General features: G+C 47.9%; 1 protein-coding gene across 4 annotated transcripts in view; it reads right to left on the minus strand.

Annotated features, from left to right (window-relative positions):
- ppp1r1c (protein phosphatase 1, regulatory (inhibitor) subunit 1C) overlaps positions 1 to 21,368 on the minus strand; it is a 158,833-nt gene that overhangs the window by 27,243 nt on the left and 110,222 nt on the right. For 2 of the 4 annotated variants that reach the window (XM_038789240.1, XM_038789239.1), the window contains exon 5: positions 17,433 to 17,684. The exons of the other annotated variants lie outside the window; for them this stretch is intronic. In XM_038789240.1, the coding sequence (XP_038645168.1) occupies positions 17,433 to 17,684 (252 nt within the window). The remainder of the gene's footprint in view (positions 1 to 17,432; positions 17,685 to 21,368) is intronic. 4 annotated transcript variants of the gene reach the window in all.

A 21,368-nucleotide genomic window follows, 5' to 3' on the forward strand; every position in this document is an offset into this window, starting at 1 on the left:
TCATCTGAGAGTCACATGTCTGAGAGTGCATCATTCCCTCATTTCTACATCTGAATGTCAACCTTAATAATTTTTTGCGTTCAAGCCCTGGAGTGGGACTTGAACCCAAAACCTATTGACTCAGAGGCAAGTATGCCATCAACTGAACCATAACTGACAATGCAGGCAAGAATGGAATGCATATAGGAGAGAGTAGAAGAAGATGGGGGAGAGGAGGACGGAGGACATAAATAGAGAGGGAAGAAGGGAGAGGAGAGAGGGAAAATGAGAGAAGGAGATGGAAATGACCCAGTAAGGTGAAGGTGAGTGAGGAAGGAATAGGGGAACAAAGACAGGAAATATAGCTGAGCAGTGGGGAACTCTCTCATCAGGTGTAACAGAGAGGGGCAATTCAGCAAACTCACTAAGCAGGGGATTGATTCTGACTGGAAAATGTAATGTAGTGTGAGTGGACCTGGGTGTTGCTGGTGGGGGTGGATGCAGTTAGAGCTGGGGACCATACATTGTGATACCTTGTGATAATTGGTCAAGAATTACTTCAGTTGCAACCTAATCCAAGTGAACCAACAATGGGTATGATTGGGGGTCAATGTCAATTGGGATACAGCAGTCCTGATCAATTTCTGATCAGTTGAAGGATTTTTCATAGCTGCTACTGCAACACCACCAGGAAGGGTTGGGGTAGCGGTTAACAGATCAGCAATGTGTTGGTGAGCTTACAACACTCCCAGCGGGAAGGAGGTTGTGTCGCCAATCTTGGTGGGGTGAGATGAGGGTGGGGATGGGAGCAAGCTTTGCGATGCCCAACTTAACTCTGAATGGGCAACAATTTCTGTGGGAAATGGTGTGGGAAGGCCACTTTTTGTGTTAACGAAAGGAAAAAGTAACTTTCATTTTGCATGGTGCCTTTCCATTTGGATGTCCCAAAATGCTTCTCAGTTAATAAAATGCTTCTGAGATGTAGTGAATTGTTTTTAAAAAACCTTTCAGAGGATGTGGGCATCACTGGCAAGATCGGCATTTGCTGCCCATCCCTAATTGCTCTGGTGAAAGTGGTGGTGAACTGCCTTCTTGAACCACTCTTTTAGTTTTAATTGGATAGAAGATTGTGACGGGCGCACCTAAAGCATGTCTTGCAGGGTTGGGATCTGGAACTAGTGCCCATTTCCAGCTCCCAACACCTGATTTAAAATCCAGTCCCATATACCGGTACATATAGAGATTGCCATCAATAGGACTGGTGAGCAGATTGTAAGCAGGAGCACATCAGAGGTGGATAGGAGGAATAGAGGGTGAATTAAAACGTGGCACCATTGAATGGGATGAGGCAGGGATGCAGCTGCACTGACAGGTGTAGGCCACATGAGCAATTATTAAAGGCATTGAATTATAACCAATTACAATCTATTCCCCTGCCCAAAGCTAAACATTTATTGCTCAAATACATTTGCATTTTTAATTAAATTTAACTTGCTGTTCTATTCAGCTAAAGGTCCCTCTGTGTCAGACCTTGTGCTAGTAAACTGTCTCAGTGACATTAGCTCAAAAATCGAGGCAGAACAATTAATCCTATTAGAAAGTCCTACCCCAAATGAAATTAAATGAAAATCGCTTATTGTCATGAGTAGGCTTCAATGAAGTTACTGTGAAAAGCCCCTAGTCGCCACATTCCGGCGTCTGTCCGGGGAGGCTGGTACGGGAATCGAACCGTGCTGCTGGCCTGCTTGATCTGCTTTCAAAGCCAGCGATTTAGCTGAGTGAGCTAAACCAGCCCCTTGAGCTAAAACAGCCCCTGAGCTAAACCAGCCCCTACAGGCTGGTAATACTACCTACAGGCAGATGTTGACAGTTTTTAATGGTTATGTCATGGGCAGAACCTGACAATGCATTTTCAAAGCATTTTGAAACAAAATGTTGCAACTCAACAGTATGTCAGTGATTTTAATAGATTGTATATGATAGCTATCCATTTCCACTTTCATCTTATTGTTTGATGTTCAATTAAGGGCTTGTCTGAGGATACTAAAAAAAATATTTAGATGCAGAATAATGATGCTTTGAGAATCAGTGCTGGCCAAAGTAAATTGAATCCATCTTCCAATATTTGGCTTAATTCCTTTTCCTGTTAATATTTTACAATGCTGTTTCGAACAATTTGTGTTGTGATCACCCAGCTGCAAGTTTGTGACTCAATCGGTATTATCTCCTGGCTTTGGATCAAATGTAATACTGGATGAATTAACAGCTCTTGTTTTGTCAGCTTATGGCTTACTAAAATGTAATAGGTATGTAGAAACATAGGAGCAGGAGTAGACCATTCAGCCCATCGATCCTGCTCTGCTATTCAATACAATCATGGTTGATAATCCACTTTGATGTATTTTTCCTACGCTAACCCCATATCCCTTTACATCATTGGAATTTAGAAATAAATTAGACACCAGATCAACTCAAGTAATCTTCGTGAGGATGGCTATTACTAGTGATACCCATATCATAGGAATGAATAAAAGCTCTCAGTTGAAGCAGCCATATTTTTATATAATTGTATTTTGGGGTTGGACTAAGCCAAAGAACATTGCTAGAGAATTAGAAATGTGGGACACTGATTAAATATAAATCACTTTCAAAGCAGGTAGGAAATGTTTTTTGTATAGTTTTACAGCCACATTTATAAAAGAAACAAAAAGAAAGGCCCAATAGTGTGTGAGGAAGGAAAGATTGAATACTAAAAGGGTTGATGGTGCAAGAAAAATTGGGGAATGGTGATGGGACAAATAAATGAACACAATGATGCGTTTGGAGGCAGTATAAATGACGATAGCAGAGCCATTACCAGCAGTTTCATCTGAAAGGTGATTATGATTTGAAATTACTGAACTCTGTTGATTGCAAAGGCTGTAAAGCACCATTTTGAAACTGAGATGCTGTTCTCCAAGCGTCAATGGAGCTTCTTTAGAATCGCATGAGGCAAAGGACAGAGAGGTCAGACAGCTTGCCTTATGTTTTCCTTTCTCTTCAACTGAGAATTCACTTCAACCTGGCTAACAGGGCCCTCAACTGCATTTTTCCCTTTCCCTGTGGTCCCATTCCTCCCCTTGCCTTTCATTATCATGATGGGGATCTCCTCACCTTCTCTGTATTGAATGACTCTTGCATCATATCTGCCACCTCCAGCATGATGTCAGCATCAAACACATTTTCCTCTCCCGTTTCAGCTTTCCAAAGGGACTATTCCCTCTATGATATCCTGGTCCACTCTTCAATCACCTCCAACATGACCTCCCCTTCCAATGACACCTTCATATGCAAGTGCCAGAGATGCCCTTTTACCTCCTCCTTTCTTGCCATCGAAGGCCATAAATATTCCTTTCAGGTGAAAGGGTGACTTAAATGTACTTCTTTTACTTTAGTATGCTGCATTCACTGCTCATAACTGGGTAATATGGCTCTGCGGAACACCTCTATTAAATCCACAAGCATGAACCAGGACTTCTGGTCGTCTAATATTTTAATTGTCCTGCTCCATCTGTACGCTGACCTCTCTGTCCTCGGCCTCCTGCAGTGTTTTAGTGAAGCTCATCAGAAACTCATGGAAAGCCACCACCTGCCAGCTCGTCTCCAAGCCACACACCACCCTAACATGGAACTTTATTGCCGTTCCTTCACTATCGCTGGATCAAATACCTGAAACTCCCTTCTTAAAAGCACTGTGGTGTACCTACACCAGATAGATTGTAGTGGTCGAAGAAGGTGGCTCACCACAACCTTGGTAAGGTGGCTCACCACAACCTGACTGCTGGGTAAGTAGTAAAGATTTAAATTGTTTGCACGGGCCCATAACAGCTGATTGCTGTTAAAGTGCGGGGCACAGTGGTTGTTGAGTGAGTGCTTGCTGAGAAGGGGAGTAAATTTTTTTAAAACTTACTGTTGGGGGTTTCCAGCTGAATCTGGTCAGAGTGAGGACAGAGTGACTGCTGGGTAAGTAGTAAAGATTTAAATTGTTTGCGCGGCCCCGTAGCGGCTGATTGCTTTTATCGTGCGGGGCACAGTGGTTGCTGAGTGAGTGCTTGTTGAGAAGGGGATTAAATTTTTCTTAAACTTACTGTTGGGGTTTCCAACTGAATCCGATCGGAGTGAGGACAGAGTGACTGCTGGGTAAGTAGTAAAGATTTAGATTGTTTGCGCAGGCCCATAACAGCTGATTGCTGTTATAGTGCGGGGCGCAGTGGTTGCTGTTTAAGTGTTTTATTTTTACCTGTATTTAAGTTGGGCGGTTCCTAAACCCAAGACACTACACTTGTAGAGTCCCCCACCCTTCCACCTCCTCTAACCTAAGGGGTTGAGTGAATATCAGGTAAGCTCTTTCTTTCGTTCTTTTTCTTGTTTTATCTAGAGGGGATGGCAGGGAAGGCAGTGCAATGTTCCTCCTGCAGAATGTTTGAGGTGAGGGACACTGTCAGTGTCCCTGCTGATTTCACCTGTGGGATGTGCACCCATATCCAGCTCCTCAGAAACCGCATTAGGCAACTGGAGCTGAAGCTGGATGAATTTTGGATCATTCGGGAGGCAGAGGTGGTCATAGATATTAGCTTCAGGGATGTAATTACTCCGAAGAATCAAGATAGATGGGTGACGGTGAGAGGGGCTGGGAGGAAGCAGTCAGTGCAGGGATCCTCTGTGGTCATTCCCCTCGCTTTGGATACTGTTGAGGGGGACGACCTACCAGGGGTAAGCCACGGTCAATGGATCTCCAGCTCTGAGTCCGTCCCTGTGGCTCAGAAGGGAAGGAGGGAGAGCAGGAGAGCAATAGTTATTGGGGACTCGATAGTTAGAGGGACAGATAGATGGTTCTGTGGCAGCGAAAGAGACTCACAGATGGTATGTTGCCTCCCGGGTGCCAGGGTCCGTGACGTCTCGGACATTGTTTTCAGAATCCTTAAGGGGGAGGGGGAACAGTAACAAGTCGTGATACACATCGGTACCAACGACATAGGTAAGAGAAGGGACGGGGATTTAAAACAGGAATTTAGGGAGCTAGGGTGGAAGCTGAGAGCCAGGACAAACCATGTTGTCATCTCTGGTTTGTTGCCGGTGCCACGTGCTAGTGAGTTGAGGAACAGGGAGAGAGTGCAGATAAATACATGGCTGCGGGGATGGTGTAGTAGGGAGGGTTTCAGTTAGGTGCATAATTGGAGCACATTCTGGGGCAGGTGGGACCTGTACAGACAGTACAGTTTGCACCTGAACCAGAGGGGCACCAATATCCTGGGAGGGAAATTTGCTACGGCTCTTCATGGGAGGGTTAAACTAATTTGTCAGAGGGATGGGAAAACGAGCTGTAGTCCAGAAGCCAGTATTGAGAGTAGTGAGGTACTGAGGAGGGTATCAAGGTCGCAGGAGTGTACCGGCAGACAGGAAAGTGGGTTGAAGTGTATCTACTTCAATGCAAGGAGCATCCGGAATAAGGTAGGTGAACGTGGAGCGTGGATTGGTACTTGGGACTACGATGTTGTGGGCATTACGGAGACATGGTGAGAACAGGGACAGGAATGGTTGTTGGAAGTTCCGGGGTATAGATGTTTCAGTAACAGTAGGGAAGGTGGTAAAAGAGGTGGAGAAGTTGCATTGTTAATCAAGGATAGTTTAACGGCTGCAGAAAGGCAGTTGGAGGGGGATCTGCCTACTGAGGTAATATGGGCTGAAGTTAGAAATAGAAAAGGAGCGGTCACGTTGTTAGGAGTTTTCTATAGGCCCCCAAATAGTAATAGAGATGTGGAGGAAGAAATTGCAAAACAGATTATGGATAGGTGTGGAGGTCTCAGGGTAGTTGTCATGGGTGACTTTAACTTTCCAAATATTGATTGGAACCTCTGTAGGTCGAATAGTTCGGATGGAGCAGTTTTTGTACAGTGTGTGCAGGAGGGTTTCCTGACACAATATGTGGACAGGCCGACAAGAGGTGGGGCCACATTGGATTTGGCACTGGGTAAAGAACCGGGCGAAGTGTTAGATTTGTTTGTGGGAGAGCACTTTGGAGATAGTGACCACAATTCAGTGTCTTTCACTAATGCAATGGAGAGGTAATTATGATGCAATTAGGCAAGAATTAGGGAGCATAAGATTTGAACAGAAACTGTCAGGGAAAGGCACAAATGAAAAGTGGAGCTTGTTCAAGGAACAAATACTGTGTGTCCTTGGTAGGTATGTCCCTGTCAAGCAAGGAGGAAATTGCTGAGTGAGGGAACCATGGTTCACAAAAGAGGTTGAATGTCTTGTTTTTTTTTTAAATTTAGAGTACCCAATTCATTTTTTCCAATTAAGGGGCAATTTAGCATGGCCAATCCACCTAGCCTGCACATCTTTGGGTTGGGGGGGCGAAACCCACGCAAACACGGGGAGAATGTACAAACTCCACATGGACAGTGACCCAGAGCCGGGATCGAACCTGGGACTTCGGCGCCGTGAGACCGCAGGGCTAACCCAATGCGCCACCATGCTGCCCTGAATGTCTTGTTAAGAGGAAAAAGGAAGCGTGCGTAAGGATGAGAAAACAAGGTTCAGTTGGGTCGCTTGAGGGTTACAAGGTAGCAAGGAATGAGATTTTAAAAAAGGGGCTTAGGAGAGCTAGGAGGGGGCATAAGAAGTCCTTGGCGGGCCGGATCAAGGAAAACCCCCAAGGCTTTTTACTCTTATGTGAGAAATAAAAGAATGACCAGGGTGAGGTTAGGGCCGGTCAAGGACAGTAGTGGCAACTTGTGCAGGGAGTCAGAAGAGATAGGGGAGGCGTTAAATGAATTCTTTTCTTCAGTGTTCACCAAGGAGAGGGGCCATGTTTTTGAGGATGAGAGTGTGATTTGGATGGGTAGGCTGGAGGAGGTAGCTGTTCTGAGGAAGGATGTATTAGCAATTTTGAAAAACCTTATGGTTGACAAGTCCCCTGGGCCGGATGGGATATATCCTAGGATTCTTTGGGAGGCAAGGGATGAGATTGCAGAGCCTTTGGCTTTGATCTTTGGGTTCTCACTGTTCACGGAGATAGTGCCAGAGAACTGGAGAGTGGCGAATGTTGTTCCTCTGTTCAAGAAAGAGAATAGGAATGACCCTGGTAATTATAGGCCGATTAGTCTTACTTTGGTTGTCGGTAACTTAATGGAAAAGGTCCTGAAGGATAGGATTTATGACCATTTGGAAAGATGCTGCTTAATCCGGGATAGTCAACACGGATTCGTGAAGGGTAAGTCTTGCCTCACAAATTTGATTAAATTCTTTGAGGAGGTAACTAAGTGTATAGATGAAGGTAGAGCAGTTAATGTTGTGTACATGGATTTTAGTAATACATTTGATAAGGTTCCTCCTGGTCGGCTCATGAAGAAAGTAAGGAGGTGTGGGATAGAGGGAAATTTGGCCAATTGGATAAGTAACTGGCTAGATGGAAAATTTTCAGACTGGAGCCCAGTTACCAGCGGTGTACCACAGGGATCAGTCTGGGTCCTCTGCTATTTGTGATTTTTATCAATGACTTGGAGGAGGGGGCTGAAGGGTGGGTCAGTAAATTTGCTGATGACACCAAGATCCAAGATTGGTGGAGTAGTGGATGAGGTGGAGGGCTGTTGTAGGCTGCAAAGAGACATTGATAGGATGCAGAGTTGGGCCTAAAAATGGCAGATGGAGTTTAACCGTGATAAATGCAAGGTGATTCATTTTGGTAGGAAAAATTTGAATGCAGATTACAGGGCCAACGGCAGGGTTCTGAGGAGTGTGGAGGAACAGAGAGATCTTGGGGTTCATGTCCACAGATCTCTGAAGGTTGCCACTCAAGTGGTTAAATAAAGCACAATCAAGATGGCAGGATGGGTGGTGTCTTGCAGCTGTAACTGTGGAACCTGGAAGACCGTGTGGTCCACATTAATAACATCTGCAGCAAGCATCAGAGCTCGAGTAACTTCATCTCAGAGGTGATGAGCTGGAGTCAAAACTTAAGACACCGTAATGCATCAGGGAGGGGGAAGCTTTGTTCAAGGATGCAGCTACACCCCTTAGGATCGGTTCTTGATATTTTGTTTATGGACAGGGGCAGGAGGATATGACTATAAGAGAAGCAGATACGGAAATCTATAAGGTTGGAGGGGCCTCTGGTAATTCTATTATCCAACAGATTCAATTTTCTTGCAGCTCATGTGGATGAGAGGAGGGAAAACAGGGCAAATGAACAAATTGACGATAACACACAGTCGAGGAGGTCATTGAAGTATAGCGGGGGTGGGGTGAAAAGAAATGTAGTTGTAGTCGGGGACAGTTAATTTAAAGAGGTGGATACTGGTCTCTGCAGCTGAAGCCATGACTACCAATGGCTTTGTTGACTGCTGGTGGATGGATTAAGGACATTTATTGCAGTCTGAAGAGTAACTTGGAGTTGGAAGAGAAGGATCCAGTTGTCATAGTCCATTTGGATACAAATAACATAGATAGAACTAAGATAGAGTTTCTGCTGAGGGGGTATGAGCAGCTTGGGATAAAATTTAAAAACACAATCACAAAGTTAATAGTCTCTGAATTACCATTTGAACCAAAAGCAAATTGGCATTGAGTGAATAGGATAAGAGAGTTGACTGCATGTCTCAGAGATTCGAGTAGGAAAAATGAGATTCAATTCATGAGGCTGGGGGTGGGGGGGGGTGGGGGGGGGGGGGGGGGGGGGGGGGGGGGGGGGGGGGGGGGGTAACGGTTCACATAAAGGGAGCTTTAGAAAGCTAAAGCGAAAGAACAAGGCAATAATGCAAGGTAATGATACAAGGAGTGACAGCCAGAGTGTAACAGGAAGTGACAGAGAATACAAACATTCGAGTGCATCAGCAAATAATATCTCAGTGGGGAAAAATACTAAAACATTAAAAGCTCTTTCTCAGAATGCGAGCAGAATTTGGAGCACGGTGAATGAATTAATATAACAAATCGAAGTACATGAGCATATGATAGTGCTTACTGAGCCATGGTTATAGTATGACTAAGGCTGAATAATCGAGGGCTTTTGGACATTTCAAAAGGACAGAAAGAATAAAAAGAGATCAGTAGAGTAATGGGAAATGATCTTGAAGCAGAAGATCATTTTATGTTTGGTTATTCTTGAGTTCTGCTGTATTTGTTATTGTGAGATGGGTGTAAAGTGGGGGAGGCGCATTGTTCGGATGAGATTTATTGGGGGGGGGGTTGTATCTGTGGGAATTTGAGGGTTGTTTACTGTATTGTTGGAACTGGATGAGGGAGGGGGGGGATTTGGGTGGTATTTTCTGTTTTCTTCCTATAATGGGATTAAAGTTGGTAATGGGTTGGGTGACTGTTTGTTGATCTATTGTGTGAATGACTTTGGGCACGATTCTCCGGCCTTGTGCTCTATTTCGGGCGAAACTAGGCCGATGAACAGCGGGAGAGGGAGAAAACGAGAACCGAGCCTGGCGCCAAACAGTTTGCGATACAACTGGCCCACTCCCCTAGGCAAAGTCGGGATCTCATCGAAGCGAGGCAAGAAACCAATTATCACCACTCAAGCCCTATTTCCAAACAATTAACAAGAGCCTCCCCTTATCCAATGGCCTCCCGTCATTCAGCAGCCTCCCCAGCAAGTAGTCATGCTGGCAGCGATTATTACTCCTTTTGAAATATGTGAACTTGGCAGAAGGGCTTCTGTGGGGAGCCAAAGAGCTAAGTAGCCATCTATGCTCACAGGCAAAGAGCGCTGGAGCACTGGGCTTGTTGCCACCGTGCTCAGTGGAAAATGGGGGACCCTCCTTAGGGGCGGGCCACCATGGGAATATGGGGGGTCTAGGGGGACAATCGGGGGGCAACCGCTCATTGCCAGGCCAACCCCTGGATTGTGTACCTGTTCCGGGAGCAACCCTTGTACCTGCCCATCTGCTGCGCCAATCACCCATAACTCCCACCGACTGCTGAGGCCTCTGGTCATGCGGCTGAAGGCTATAGCCTCTAGGGAATTGCCAATTGTAATTAAGTGAGCACTTCACACAACCCAAGTGGATTCCCTTGGGTGGGCGGACCATGTAGCATGTGGGAGTCATTACCCAGCATCCCAATCAGACTGTGATGCTTGGACACTGTGCCTGAACACTACGGGAGGCAACACCACACATGCAGCAGCAGATATCTGAACAGCCAGGAGATGGGACACAGCTACGGGGGACATATCCACGGCCGGAGGGTGAGTGAATGCCACGCGGAGGAGGCCAGCGCCCGTTCCGATTGATGTTGTGAGCGGGTGTCCGGGGTACAGGGCCTGGGGCCCGGTGAGAGGGGGCCTGTTGCAGCCGGGTGTGTGTAGGCAAGGCGTTCCGGATAGGGGCAAGGGGGGGTGTGGATCATAAAACATAGAACATACAGTGCAGAAGGAGGCCATTCGGCCCATCAAGTCTGCAACGAACCAATTAAGCCCTCACTTCCACCCTATCCCCGTAACCCAATAACCCCTCCTACCCTTTTTGGTCACTAAGGGCAATTTATCATGGCAAATCCACCTAACCTGCACGTCTTTGGACTGTGGGAGGAAACTGGATCACCCGGAGGAAAGCCACACAGTCACGGGGAGAACGTGCAGACTCCGCACAGACAGTGACCCAGCATGGAATCGAACCTGGGACCCTGGTGCTGTGAAGCCATAGTGCTAGCCACTTGTGCTACTGTGCTGCCCAGTGGGGGAATAGAAGGATCATGGGAGCCACTGCTGTTTGTCAGTCGAACACCCTCTCCCAATTCTTCACAGATATTGAGCGTTATGGCAGATTTGTTGGAAGCAGAGGTTGCCCTAGTGGTGCTGGTGTTACGCAATGTGGCAGACAGCGAGACGGTGACAGCAGCAGTGTCTGCAGATGCTCGAGGCAGTGGCCCATGTGCCGGACCCTGAGGACTCGGCCGTCCATCAGGCTAGGGAGGGACACAGGCAGGCTCCTGGTCGTTTGAACAGATGCCGAAGAGGGCATGCCACTGGAGGTTTGGTCACAACAAAAAGATGGTGCGGCACCTGAGCCATATCCTCGTGGACTTGGTACCACGTGGAGGAGGAGGACACTTGTTCCCGCTGCCATCAAGGTCACTGCAGCCCTGAACCTTTAGCCACGGGGTCATTCCAGGGCTGTGTGCAATCTCACAGGCCACAGCCCCAAGGTGCATCCAGCAGGTTACGAATGCCCTGTATGCCCGGGCAGCAGGTTTCTCCGCCATCGCAGGGATGCCACTGGATGTTGCCCTGCGCTCACCGGGCCATCTTGTGGTGCCCTATGTTAACAGAAAACTTCACTCCCTCAACATTCAACTTGTCTACGATCAACAGATGAAGATAATGCATGTGTGTGCACGCTTCCCGGGGAGTGCGCACGACAGCTACATCCTGGGTCAGTCGGTCATCCCTGCCCTCTTCAAGCCGCACCCCAGAGTAGCCGGTTAGCTCTTGGAGGATAAGGGATCCCGCTGAGGACCTAGCTGATGACGTTAATATGGAGGCCGGAGACCAAAGCGCAGAACACTGCAACGAGGCCCATGTAGCCACCCGGGCTGTGATTGAGCGGTGCATCAGACTCCTCAAGATGAGGTTCCGATGCCTTGACCGCTTTGGTGGTGCACTGCAATACATCGCCCAGAGGATCGCCCGCTTTGTGGTGGTCTACAGTGCCCTCCACAACCTCACACAACAGTGGGGCGACGAGCTAGAGGTTGATGATGAGGAACATGTGGCCACCTCCAAGGAGGAGGAGGAGGAGGAGGAGGGAGACGAAGATGATGAGGGAGCACCGGAGGACAAGGCCAGGGAGGCTGAGCCGGAGGCTGCAGGCAGGCAGCAGCAGTGAGGGTCCAGCTAGCCCGGAGGGCCACGGAGGCCCTCATACTGGCCTGATTCACTTAGTATGGGGCCTGGTCCATCGTCGCAACATTACCTATCCACCAGCCCCATTTCCCACCCTTCCAGGGTATGTGTCACATAATTCCAGGGTGCTGGGACTGAGTTGTCACTGTCAAGGGCAGCGGGTGATGATAACCCACAGAGAGCTGGTGCTCCTCAATCTATGCCATTGTCTGTCCCCTGTCTGCCTGCTGAGTGCTCGCTAATACCTATCATCTGCACGCAATGATGCATTGAGGAACAAAGTGACAGAGACATCCTACTGGTTGTGCACAAGGGTATTTATCATTCAATGGGTTGTATCATGATGGGTACAGGCTTGGAGTGCCGAAGGGTCTGTTCCTGTGCTGTATTGTTCTTTGTTTTTCATTCTTGTTCCATAGATCCCCACTCTCCCGATGGTGCAGCCCCTCCCCCCCCACATACCCACCCCCTCACCCCCACCACCCCCACCCTCAGCCCCCCATCTCCACTCACCCCCTTCCTACCCAATCTCCCCCTCCCCTGGTGCCCTAAGTGATCCTCGATGTGCTTTGCCCTCCTAGCTCGACCACTACGTCTAGGCGTGTTCATCAGGATGCACATCTGAGGTGGAGGAAGCTAGCTGCATACCTTGTCCCATGGCCTTTGATGCCTCTGGCAGCCATCCTCTGGGGCCAGAGAGCCCCGGCTCTACTTTAGAATATAGAACATAGAACAGTACAGCACAGAACAGGCCCTTCGGCCCTCGATGTTGTGCCGAGCAATGATCACCCTACTCAAACCCACGTATCCAACCTATACCCGTAACCCAACAACCCCCCCCCTTAACCTTACTTTTTAGGACACTACGGGCAATTTAACATGGCCAATCCACCTAACCCGCACATCTTTGGACTGTGGGAGGAAACCGGAGCACCCGGAGGAAACCCACGCACACACGGGGAGGACATGCAGACTCCGCACAGACAGTGACCCAGCCGGGAATCGAACCTGGGACCCTGGAGCTGTGAAGCATTTATGCTAACCACCATGCTACCGTGCTGCCCCTTTGGCGGCACATGCATAGCCATGCCACCCTGTCCCGTGTGCTGACCCCGAGTCACGGCCTCATCAGAGGGGTGGAACTCAGGGGAGCTGGTGGCTACCGTCACCACCCCATGACGGGTCCAGGTTAGCACTCAGCGGCCCCTCCTCCTGGCCGTTGCCCAGAGGGCCTGGGGGTTCACCTTGGAACAGAAGTGCAGCTGGTTCAAGCCCCGGCTGCCCCTGCATCATCTGGCTCTGCCAGCCCTGGCAGTTCCCCATGGTCCGCACCATCGTGTCATCGCCCTAGGCAATGCTCCTCAGTGACTGGGACATGCTCTGCAGTGCCTCATCAATGCCCACCTGCGACTGGGACAAGCTCCGCAGGATATGTCCTACAGAACCTCATCAAGATCTGCCTGGTACTGGGTGACATCCCGTAGTGAGGCAGATGTAATGCATAGGCCCTCAGCCATGCCCGTCACCGACAGTGCGACGAATTGGATACCTTCACTAATGGTGCCGACGTCGTGCGCGAGTCTCTCCAATGCGGTCGCCACCCTAGCAGCGTTGGCCTCAGTGCCACTCATTGCCAGCACCATCTCCTGTGCCCGTAGCCTCTGGGATTCCTCTAAGCTGCTATGGATCTGCCGGAGTGATGCTGACATCTGCCTCTCGTTTACATCAGCTCCGGGTAACCCTGTTCCAGAGTCTCAGCATCTGGCTGCGACCCTTGCTGGGTCGTGGGATCCAGCAGACCTCCAACTACTGTCTCACCTGGGGGTTCCTGCCTCCACCTGATGTGCATCATCAGCAGTGTGGTCTCACCAGTTTGTGCCCCCCAAGCTTGCCCACTAACAATTCCCACCCAGGTGTGTGTATCTGCGCTGGAAGAGGGTGGGGATGACAGTTGTGTCACGACTATAACAGTTGCATCCAAGGAGCTCTCCTCCGAGGTTTTCGCCTTGGGGCCACGTGAGAGTGCTGCCCAGGATGGGCCGGTGCCATCGGCTGGAGGACCTGCAGGAGAATGGACATGTGGTCAGTGGGAGGGATGGGTCAGCAAGCAAGGCAATCGCTACTCACGTTTGACAGGTCCCCTGGGTGGATCCCGGTACTTCCTCGCCTCTGCGACGTCCGCCAGCCTCCGTGTTGGTGACCGTCCTGTCGTCGGCTACCCCAGTCACCTCCAGGGCCTGCATCTTGAAGGAGGTGAGGATTCTCAAGTCCAGCACTCTACCACCAGTCTGGGCCCTTTTCCGCCGATTATGGGAGAGGTTTTTCTGAGGGGACACAGAGACGGCATCATTAGCCACACGCATGGTTCACAGTTGTGGGAGAGGGGTGAAGGGCAGGCTGGAGGTCGCCTGGGGGGGTTGTTCTCTTGGGGGGGGAGGGGGGCAAACATTGGTGTCTACTCACTCGTGCTGCCCGTTGTAGGTCGGTACCTTCTTCCGACACTGGTCCTCCTGGTCACACTGCCTGAGCTGACTGCTGTTGCCACCTCATCCCAGACAGCACTGGCTGGTTTGTGGCTCACCCTCCGGGACCCTCGGAGGAACAGGACATCCCTCCTGGCCTCCACCGCGTTCAGGAGCCTCCCCATGTCAGCATCCCCGAATCTTGTGGCTGGTCTCCTCGGCACTATTGTTGCGAGTTAGATGGAGTTGACTGAGAAAGTTAGCCTAAGTGGTGCATAACCTTGTTAGCAGGTGGGGGGGGGGGAGCTGGCGAGCACGATCCTGGTGAATCAGCTGGCAAGACAACATTCGGGGCGAGAAGCCCGTGAGACCTAGTTAAGTGGACCAATTAATGTTGAATAGTGTTGCTGGGCTGGGTGCTGGGAAACCTGTGCCAATTACCACTCTCTAGCACACGTGGATATTTTTCTGGAGAATCGCATCCATTGGGTGGGTGGTGAACAATGTGAATCTCATTTCAATAATTTTGCTAAGTTGCCAGTATTGAACTGCTGGCAGGCTGCTGAGTGAATGGGACAGGGGAGGAGGAGAGGACAGTTTAAAATTGATTCCATTGAACCTGCCTTTCTTCTTCCTTTCCTGAAACTTATGAACTGCTTTATAAGATGCAACATCCTTGCAGTGTCAATGAACATGAAAGGTTTGCTGTGCCTTATGCAGGGTTTGAAAGCAGAAATTGGCAACAAACATTAATGAAGTGCCTTCATGTTTTATTTCAACACTTTGCAAAATAAGAAGCACTGTGTAGCCCTTTCTTCCACAGTCAGTGAGAAAGGCCTCATTGTACTGAATGTTGATTGTGGTGAAGTAGCTGAAAATAAATGTCATGATTTAGTGAGGAAAAACAAATTGGTTATTTAGGAAAGTGTAAAAGGGACAGACAATGATTTGATTTGCATTATTGTATAATCTTACCTTCCTCTTGGTATAAAGATTATGAACAGACTTTTAAAAAAATCATTTTTGAAAACCTTGTCGTCTTGATATTTTTTTCAGTAGTACACTGCAGCATGTTTTTCTCAATTAAACTGATAAAATGTACCTATACTGCATGAAATATGCTTATATGAAGCATCACTCCCATTATGCAAACATATTTTTAATTGATACCGTTTGTCTTAATTTTGAACGTTACTTCTGTTTTCAAATACTTTCAGAAAGTTCCTGTTGGTCCTAATTTCGGAAATCATTGATACAAGAAATCTTGATTTGAAAGATACAAATACTATGAACTTACTTCATTAGAGTTTTGTGAGTTTATCAGGAAAATTAAAGCATATTGCACACTGTAAAAGACTGACCTATTAATCAACATGGCAGAGTTAGACTTTCCTCTGCGAGGTATCGGTGTGAATCAGTGAGATTTTCATTTTGTTACAAACTGAGAAAAGACATTATGAAAGTCTACCTGAATCAGCACACACAAACATGTTTCTAGTTCTCTGCCAATATTTTTTGCCTTGCTGCGCGTACAGTCGATTTTTTTCACTACTTAAAGAATACAGGTTTGAAGACATATGTGTTAGCCTGTATAGTGATATGATGTTACTCTTAGAGTGACTCAGTATAGCTGAGGAAGTTCTGGGAAAACAACAGAGCTGCATGGATTTGAGATCCTGTAGGTATGATTCAGTGACATTTAAGGAGAGATCACTCGTATAAGCTCACACAATTGAACCACAGAAACTGTGTGCGCAATGATTAATTGATTAGTAATGATTACTCCCAATATTGAAATAAGTAATGAGTTGTGAACAATCAATAAATTAAAATAAGACTTAATAATTACTCATTATGATTAGCATTCATTCTTGAGAATATTAACGAAAGATAAGAATATCATAAGGGTGCAGCATTTCAGAAATAAATGCCAAGAGTTGAAATATATTGATTTGATATAATGCTAGCACATTATGAATATACTCAGAGACATTTTAACCCTAGGCTAATAAAAATAACATCATGGTTTTAAAGCTTGGCAGGAAGCAACTGCTAACAGCAAAAGCAAAAAATTGCTTTAAAATAATTGCTTTAAAAGTAGCCCTAAACATTCCCATTAAACCCTTAAGGAATTCCAAAGCATTCTACCGGCATTGAGGTTCATTCACTTGAAACCAAACTGAAAATAACTGATTCTAAGGCTTCAGGAGGTGGGTGCTTTGAATGTAAAGGTACACCCCCTTTACTGCCCAGGTATTATCCTTAAAAGTGGAATATTTCACATGCTACTGTCACTGTTCTTTAGACTTCATCTCGCTTTAGATAATTTCCAAACTGAGCTTGGTTATTGAATTTACTGCAAGTCATTTGAAGTGTAATGAAAATGGTTGGTCACTTTTTACATGATCAGAAGGGGTAGTTTTAACCTTCATCACTCACTTTTCCATTAGCATCTATTCCACCAGTTTATTGCCCAAGGTGTGAAGATGAATACTATCTCCTCATCTGAAACCTGTTTGTAATAGCCTCTGCCTTGTTACACAGCAATCAGCGAAAAAATAATCTGAATCAACATTTTAAAAAATGATGTGGCATATCTATAACTTTTATGGAGAATACTAGAGACATGAGTAACATTCTCCATCGAAAAATTACTTTTCTTTTGCTTTTGACAATTCCCAGTTTAATATATGAATTGTTTTAAAACTTTTTATTGTAGCAACTGTGGTTGATAGGGGAAATCAATACAATGTCTTCAAAGTTGTTAATTATTAGTGCTTGTGCTGCATTGATATTCAATAATCTTCCTCAAATATGGCTTTTATTCATTTGCACAAGAATGAAAAATGAAAGCATAAGCAGAAAACTGTATTCAAACTTTAATACAGGAATAGGTTACTGAAAGCATTTGAAAATGTTGCACCATTGCAGAACAAGAGATTCCTACAATCTGATTACTTCACGACTACAAATAGGTTGATGAGAAATGGTTTCAGCTTTTTGATGGCCTAGTCTCTCATGGAATCATCAAGAAACTTGCATGGTGATTACATATAGTGATGATGGGAGCAATAATTCTAGGACTGCCATTGACTTACCACCAATAGAGCTGTTGCCTGGGTGGTCTTCGGCATTTAGCAGCAGTTTGATGCCTGTTTGGTTGCTGATGTGTTCACAGCAGTTGAGGGGGCCCCAGTCCGTGTCTGCCAAGAAAGCAGGGGCTCCATTGCTGTGACAGCACTCAGTCATCATTGGGCTGAGCTCATCTAGACAGCTGGGGTCACTTTCAGAGTAATCCTGCTCCGGCTGCTCCTGTTTCTGAAGATGGTGCTCCACCAGCAACTGAAGTTCTGCTTCAACAAGAGCACTTCATTTAATAATTAGTTCATGCTAGCCAGAATGCAGTTACTTGTTTTACCTGTGCAATAAATCAATTTACATTTGAAGGTCAAAGCAGGTCTCTGACAGAAGGGAATGACCAGCCACCGAAAGCAAACTGCATTAAGGTGCAGTAAAATATGATGTAAATGCAATTTCTAATAATTTCACAAATTAAATAAACCGGACTATTCCATATGATTAATCAGAGACTCATTCTCAGAGCCTGTTTCTATAAATCTGGCAATCTCAATACAATGAAAGTTTAATCTCTAAATGGGCCTTCATTTTTTTAAATGAATCATAGATCACCTCAGAGGCCATTTGGATGCCTTTTTATTCATGTCTGCTTCCAAGTTTAACAGTAAGGTACATTTCATATACATATTTTTCATTTGTTCTATGCTATTGAAATAATAGCTAAGCAACGGACTTGAAAATGAGCACTTATATGATAAACTGCCTTATGTAAGTGAAACTTTTTAGCTCTGAGTAAAATTATGAATTACTGTCTCAGGGCACTTAAGGAAAATGTAGAAAAAGCATTTTCTCTAACAGAGTCACTGAACTATTCAGTATTTAGAATCCCTGTGCACATCACAGCCAGACAGTTATCCCCTTGGCATACCTTTGAGAACCACAGTGCTGCCTTTTCCAAATTGAATGTACCGATCAATACGATTAGAGACACTGCCAGTATGGTCACCTTATTCTTATTCCTGAGGCTTAGGTTTAGTCAGAATAAAAGCTGAGCATGAGGTTGCTGTTCTGTGTACAATCAGTAAATATTTTCATGGCAGAATAAAAAATTATCATAAGAGCTAAAAGTAAGACAAAATAACAGCATTTTTATAACTGGTAATAAAATCTGGTCTTCTGAATATGAAACAAATCATCATTTCTACTTTTAACTCCAAATGAAAGTTAATCTGCCTTAAAGAAAATAGCATTCTTCCTGATAAAACACCAAAATGCACAGTTTTGCAGAGAACTTCCCATTCAGACCTCCAAATGTATTGGGCGCGATTTTCCGGAAACAATTAGAAGTGTGATAGCGAGCGGGAATTGCTGTGAGCTTTCTGGCGCTTGGCCCAGCAAGGCCGGCCACGCTATTCAACGTTAATTGGTCCACTTAACGAGGCTTCACGGGCTTCTCGCCACAAATGAGGGCTGGCCAGCGGATTCACCAGGACTGTGCTCGCCAGCCCCCCCCGCTAACAAGGTCGAGCAGCACTTAAACTACACTTGCCATCTCGCAATAATGGCAGTGAGGAGACCGGCACCAAGATTCGGGGATGCTGACCTGGGAGGCTGCCAGATGCCATAGAGGCCAGGAGGAATGTCCTGCCACAAGGCAGCCAGTGCTGCCTGGGATGAGGTGGCGACAGCGGTCAGCTCGGGGAGTGTGACCAGGCGGACTGACTTCCAGTGCCGAAAAAGATCAACACATACACGTGGCAGCATGAGTGAGTAGACACCACGTTACCCCCCCACCCCACCCACCACCCCCCGTTCCTCCCCTCAAGGGAGCTTCCATCCCCAACTCTCCATGCAACCCCCAACACTTCCTTCACCCCCTCCCCCTTCAAACCCTACCAACCCTCCCTTCACAACCACCCCACACCACTGTGAATCACACATGTGGCTAATGATCCGTCTCAGGGAAAGCTCTCCCATAATCGACGGTAGAGGGCCCAGATTGGCGATGGGGTGCCGGACTTAAGAATCCTCACCTCCTTCGAGGACTGGACCCTGGAGGTGACTGGGGTGGCCGACGACAGAACAGTCAGCCACGGGGAGGTTGGCAAAGCCGCAGGGGTGAGGAACCATGGGGATCCATCCGGGGTGTCCTGTCAAAGCTGAGTTGTTATTGCCTTACTGAATGACCCATGCCTCCCACTAACCACATGTCCATTCTCCCACAGGTCCTGCAGCCGATGGTGCCAGCCCACCCCGGACCGGCCCCTCGCCTGTCTCCCAGGAGACCACCTCGGAGGAGAGCTCTGAGGATGTAACCATTATAGTCGTGGCACAGCTGTCATCCCCAATCTCCACCAGCGCAGATACACGCACCTCGGAGGGTCATGTTCATGGACAGGCTTCTGAGTACAATCTGGTGAGCACCACATTGCTTATGATGCACATCAGGTGGAGGCAGGAATTCCCAGGCGAGACAGCAATCGGAGGGCTGCTGGGTTCCAGGACCCCACTGGGACCCAGCATGATGCTGAGCCTGTGGTACAGAGGTACTCGGAGCTGATGTAGGCGATAGGGTGCAGGGTAGGATATTCAGGGGGAGATGTCAGCGACACTCCAGCAGATCCATAACTGCTTGGAGGAGTCCCAGAGACTACGGGCACAGGAGATGGCACCAACAATGCATGGCCTCGAAGCCAACACTGGTAGGGTGGCGACGACAGTGGGGAGCTTGGTGCATGATGCCGGCACCAAGATTGAGGGTGCCGAAGACGTTGCGCAGTCGGTGACGGCCATGGCTGAGGGCCACGGCAGAATGTCCGACTTGCTGAGAGATGTCGCCCAGTACCAGGCCGACCTTGATGAGGTTCGGTGAGACATGTCCTGCTCTAAGCTGGGCATGGCCGAGGTGCTGCGGAGCTTGTCCCAGTCGCAGGTGGGCATTGCCGACGCCCTGCATAGCATGTCCCAGTCACTGAGGAGCATCGCCGAGGGCGTTGACATGATGGTGTGGACTATGGGGTGCCGCCAGTGCTGGCAGAGCCAGATGATGCATGGCCAGCCGGGGCTTGAACCAGCTGCCCCTCTGTCCCAAGATGAACCCCAGGGCCCACTGGGCACCGACCGGGCCATTGAATGCCGACCTGGACCCATCCCATGGGGTGGGGAAGATGGCTACCAGCTCCCCCGCGTTCCACCCCACTGATGAGGCTGCGTCTCGAAGTCAGAACACAGGACAGGGCGGCACGGCTGTGCATATGCCGCTGACAAGTGAGCCGGAGCCCTCCGACCTCAGAGCCCCCAGAGGACGCCCGGCAGGGCATCAACGGCCAACGGACGAGGTAAGCAGCTGGCTGTCTCCACATCTGATGTGCATCAAAGGCAAACACCCAGATGTAGCAGTAGAGCTAGGAATGCAAAGCACATTAAGGATCACTGAAGGCACTGGGAGAGGGCGGTGGGTGTGGAGGGGTAGATAGAGGGTGGGAGTTGGGGTGGGGGTTTGGGGGTGGGGGGCAGCACCATCAGGAGTGGGTTAAATACCTTTTTGCGCAACCATTATGATGCCATGTCACTTTCTTGCGCAATACGGGCTGACCTCTGGACCCTTTGCCCATCTCTCCGGTCACCCGCCCCACTCCCCATGGCACTCATCCACCCTCCGGCTATGGACATGTCCCCGAAGCTGTGTCCCATCTCCTGGATGTTCGGATGTTGCGTGTGTGGTGTTGCCTACTGCAGTGTTCAAGCACAGTGTTCAAGCAGCAAGGTGTGATTGGGATGCTAGGCAATGACTCCCACATGCTACACAGCCCGTCCACCCACAGGAATCCACTTGGGATGTGTAAAGTGCTCACTTAACCATGATTGACAAATCCCTAACAGCAATAGCCTTCAGCCGCAAGGCCGGAGGCTTCAGCAGTCAGTGGGGGTTATGGGTGGTCGTTGGGGCAGATGGA

This window comes from Scyliorhinus canicula, chromosome 2 (assembly GCF_902713615.1).
Source record: "Scyliorhinus canicula chromosome 2, sScyCan1.1, whole genome shotgun sequence".
Lineage (NCBI taxonomy): Eukaryota > Metazoa > Chordata > Chondrichthyes > Carcharhiniformes > Scyliorhinidae > Scyliorhinus > Scyliorhinus canicula.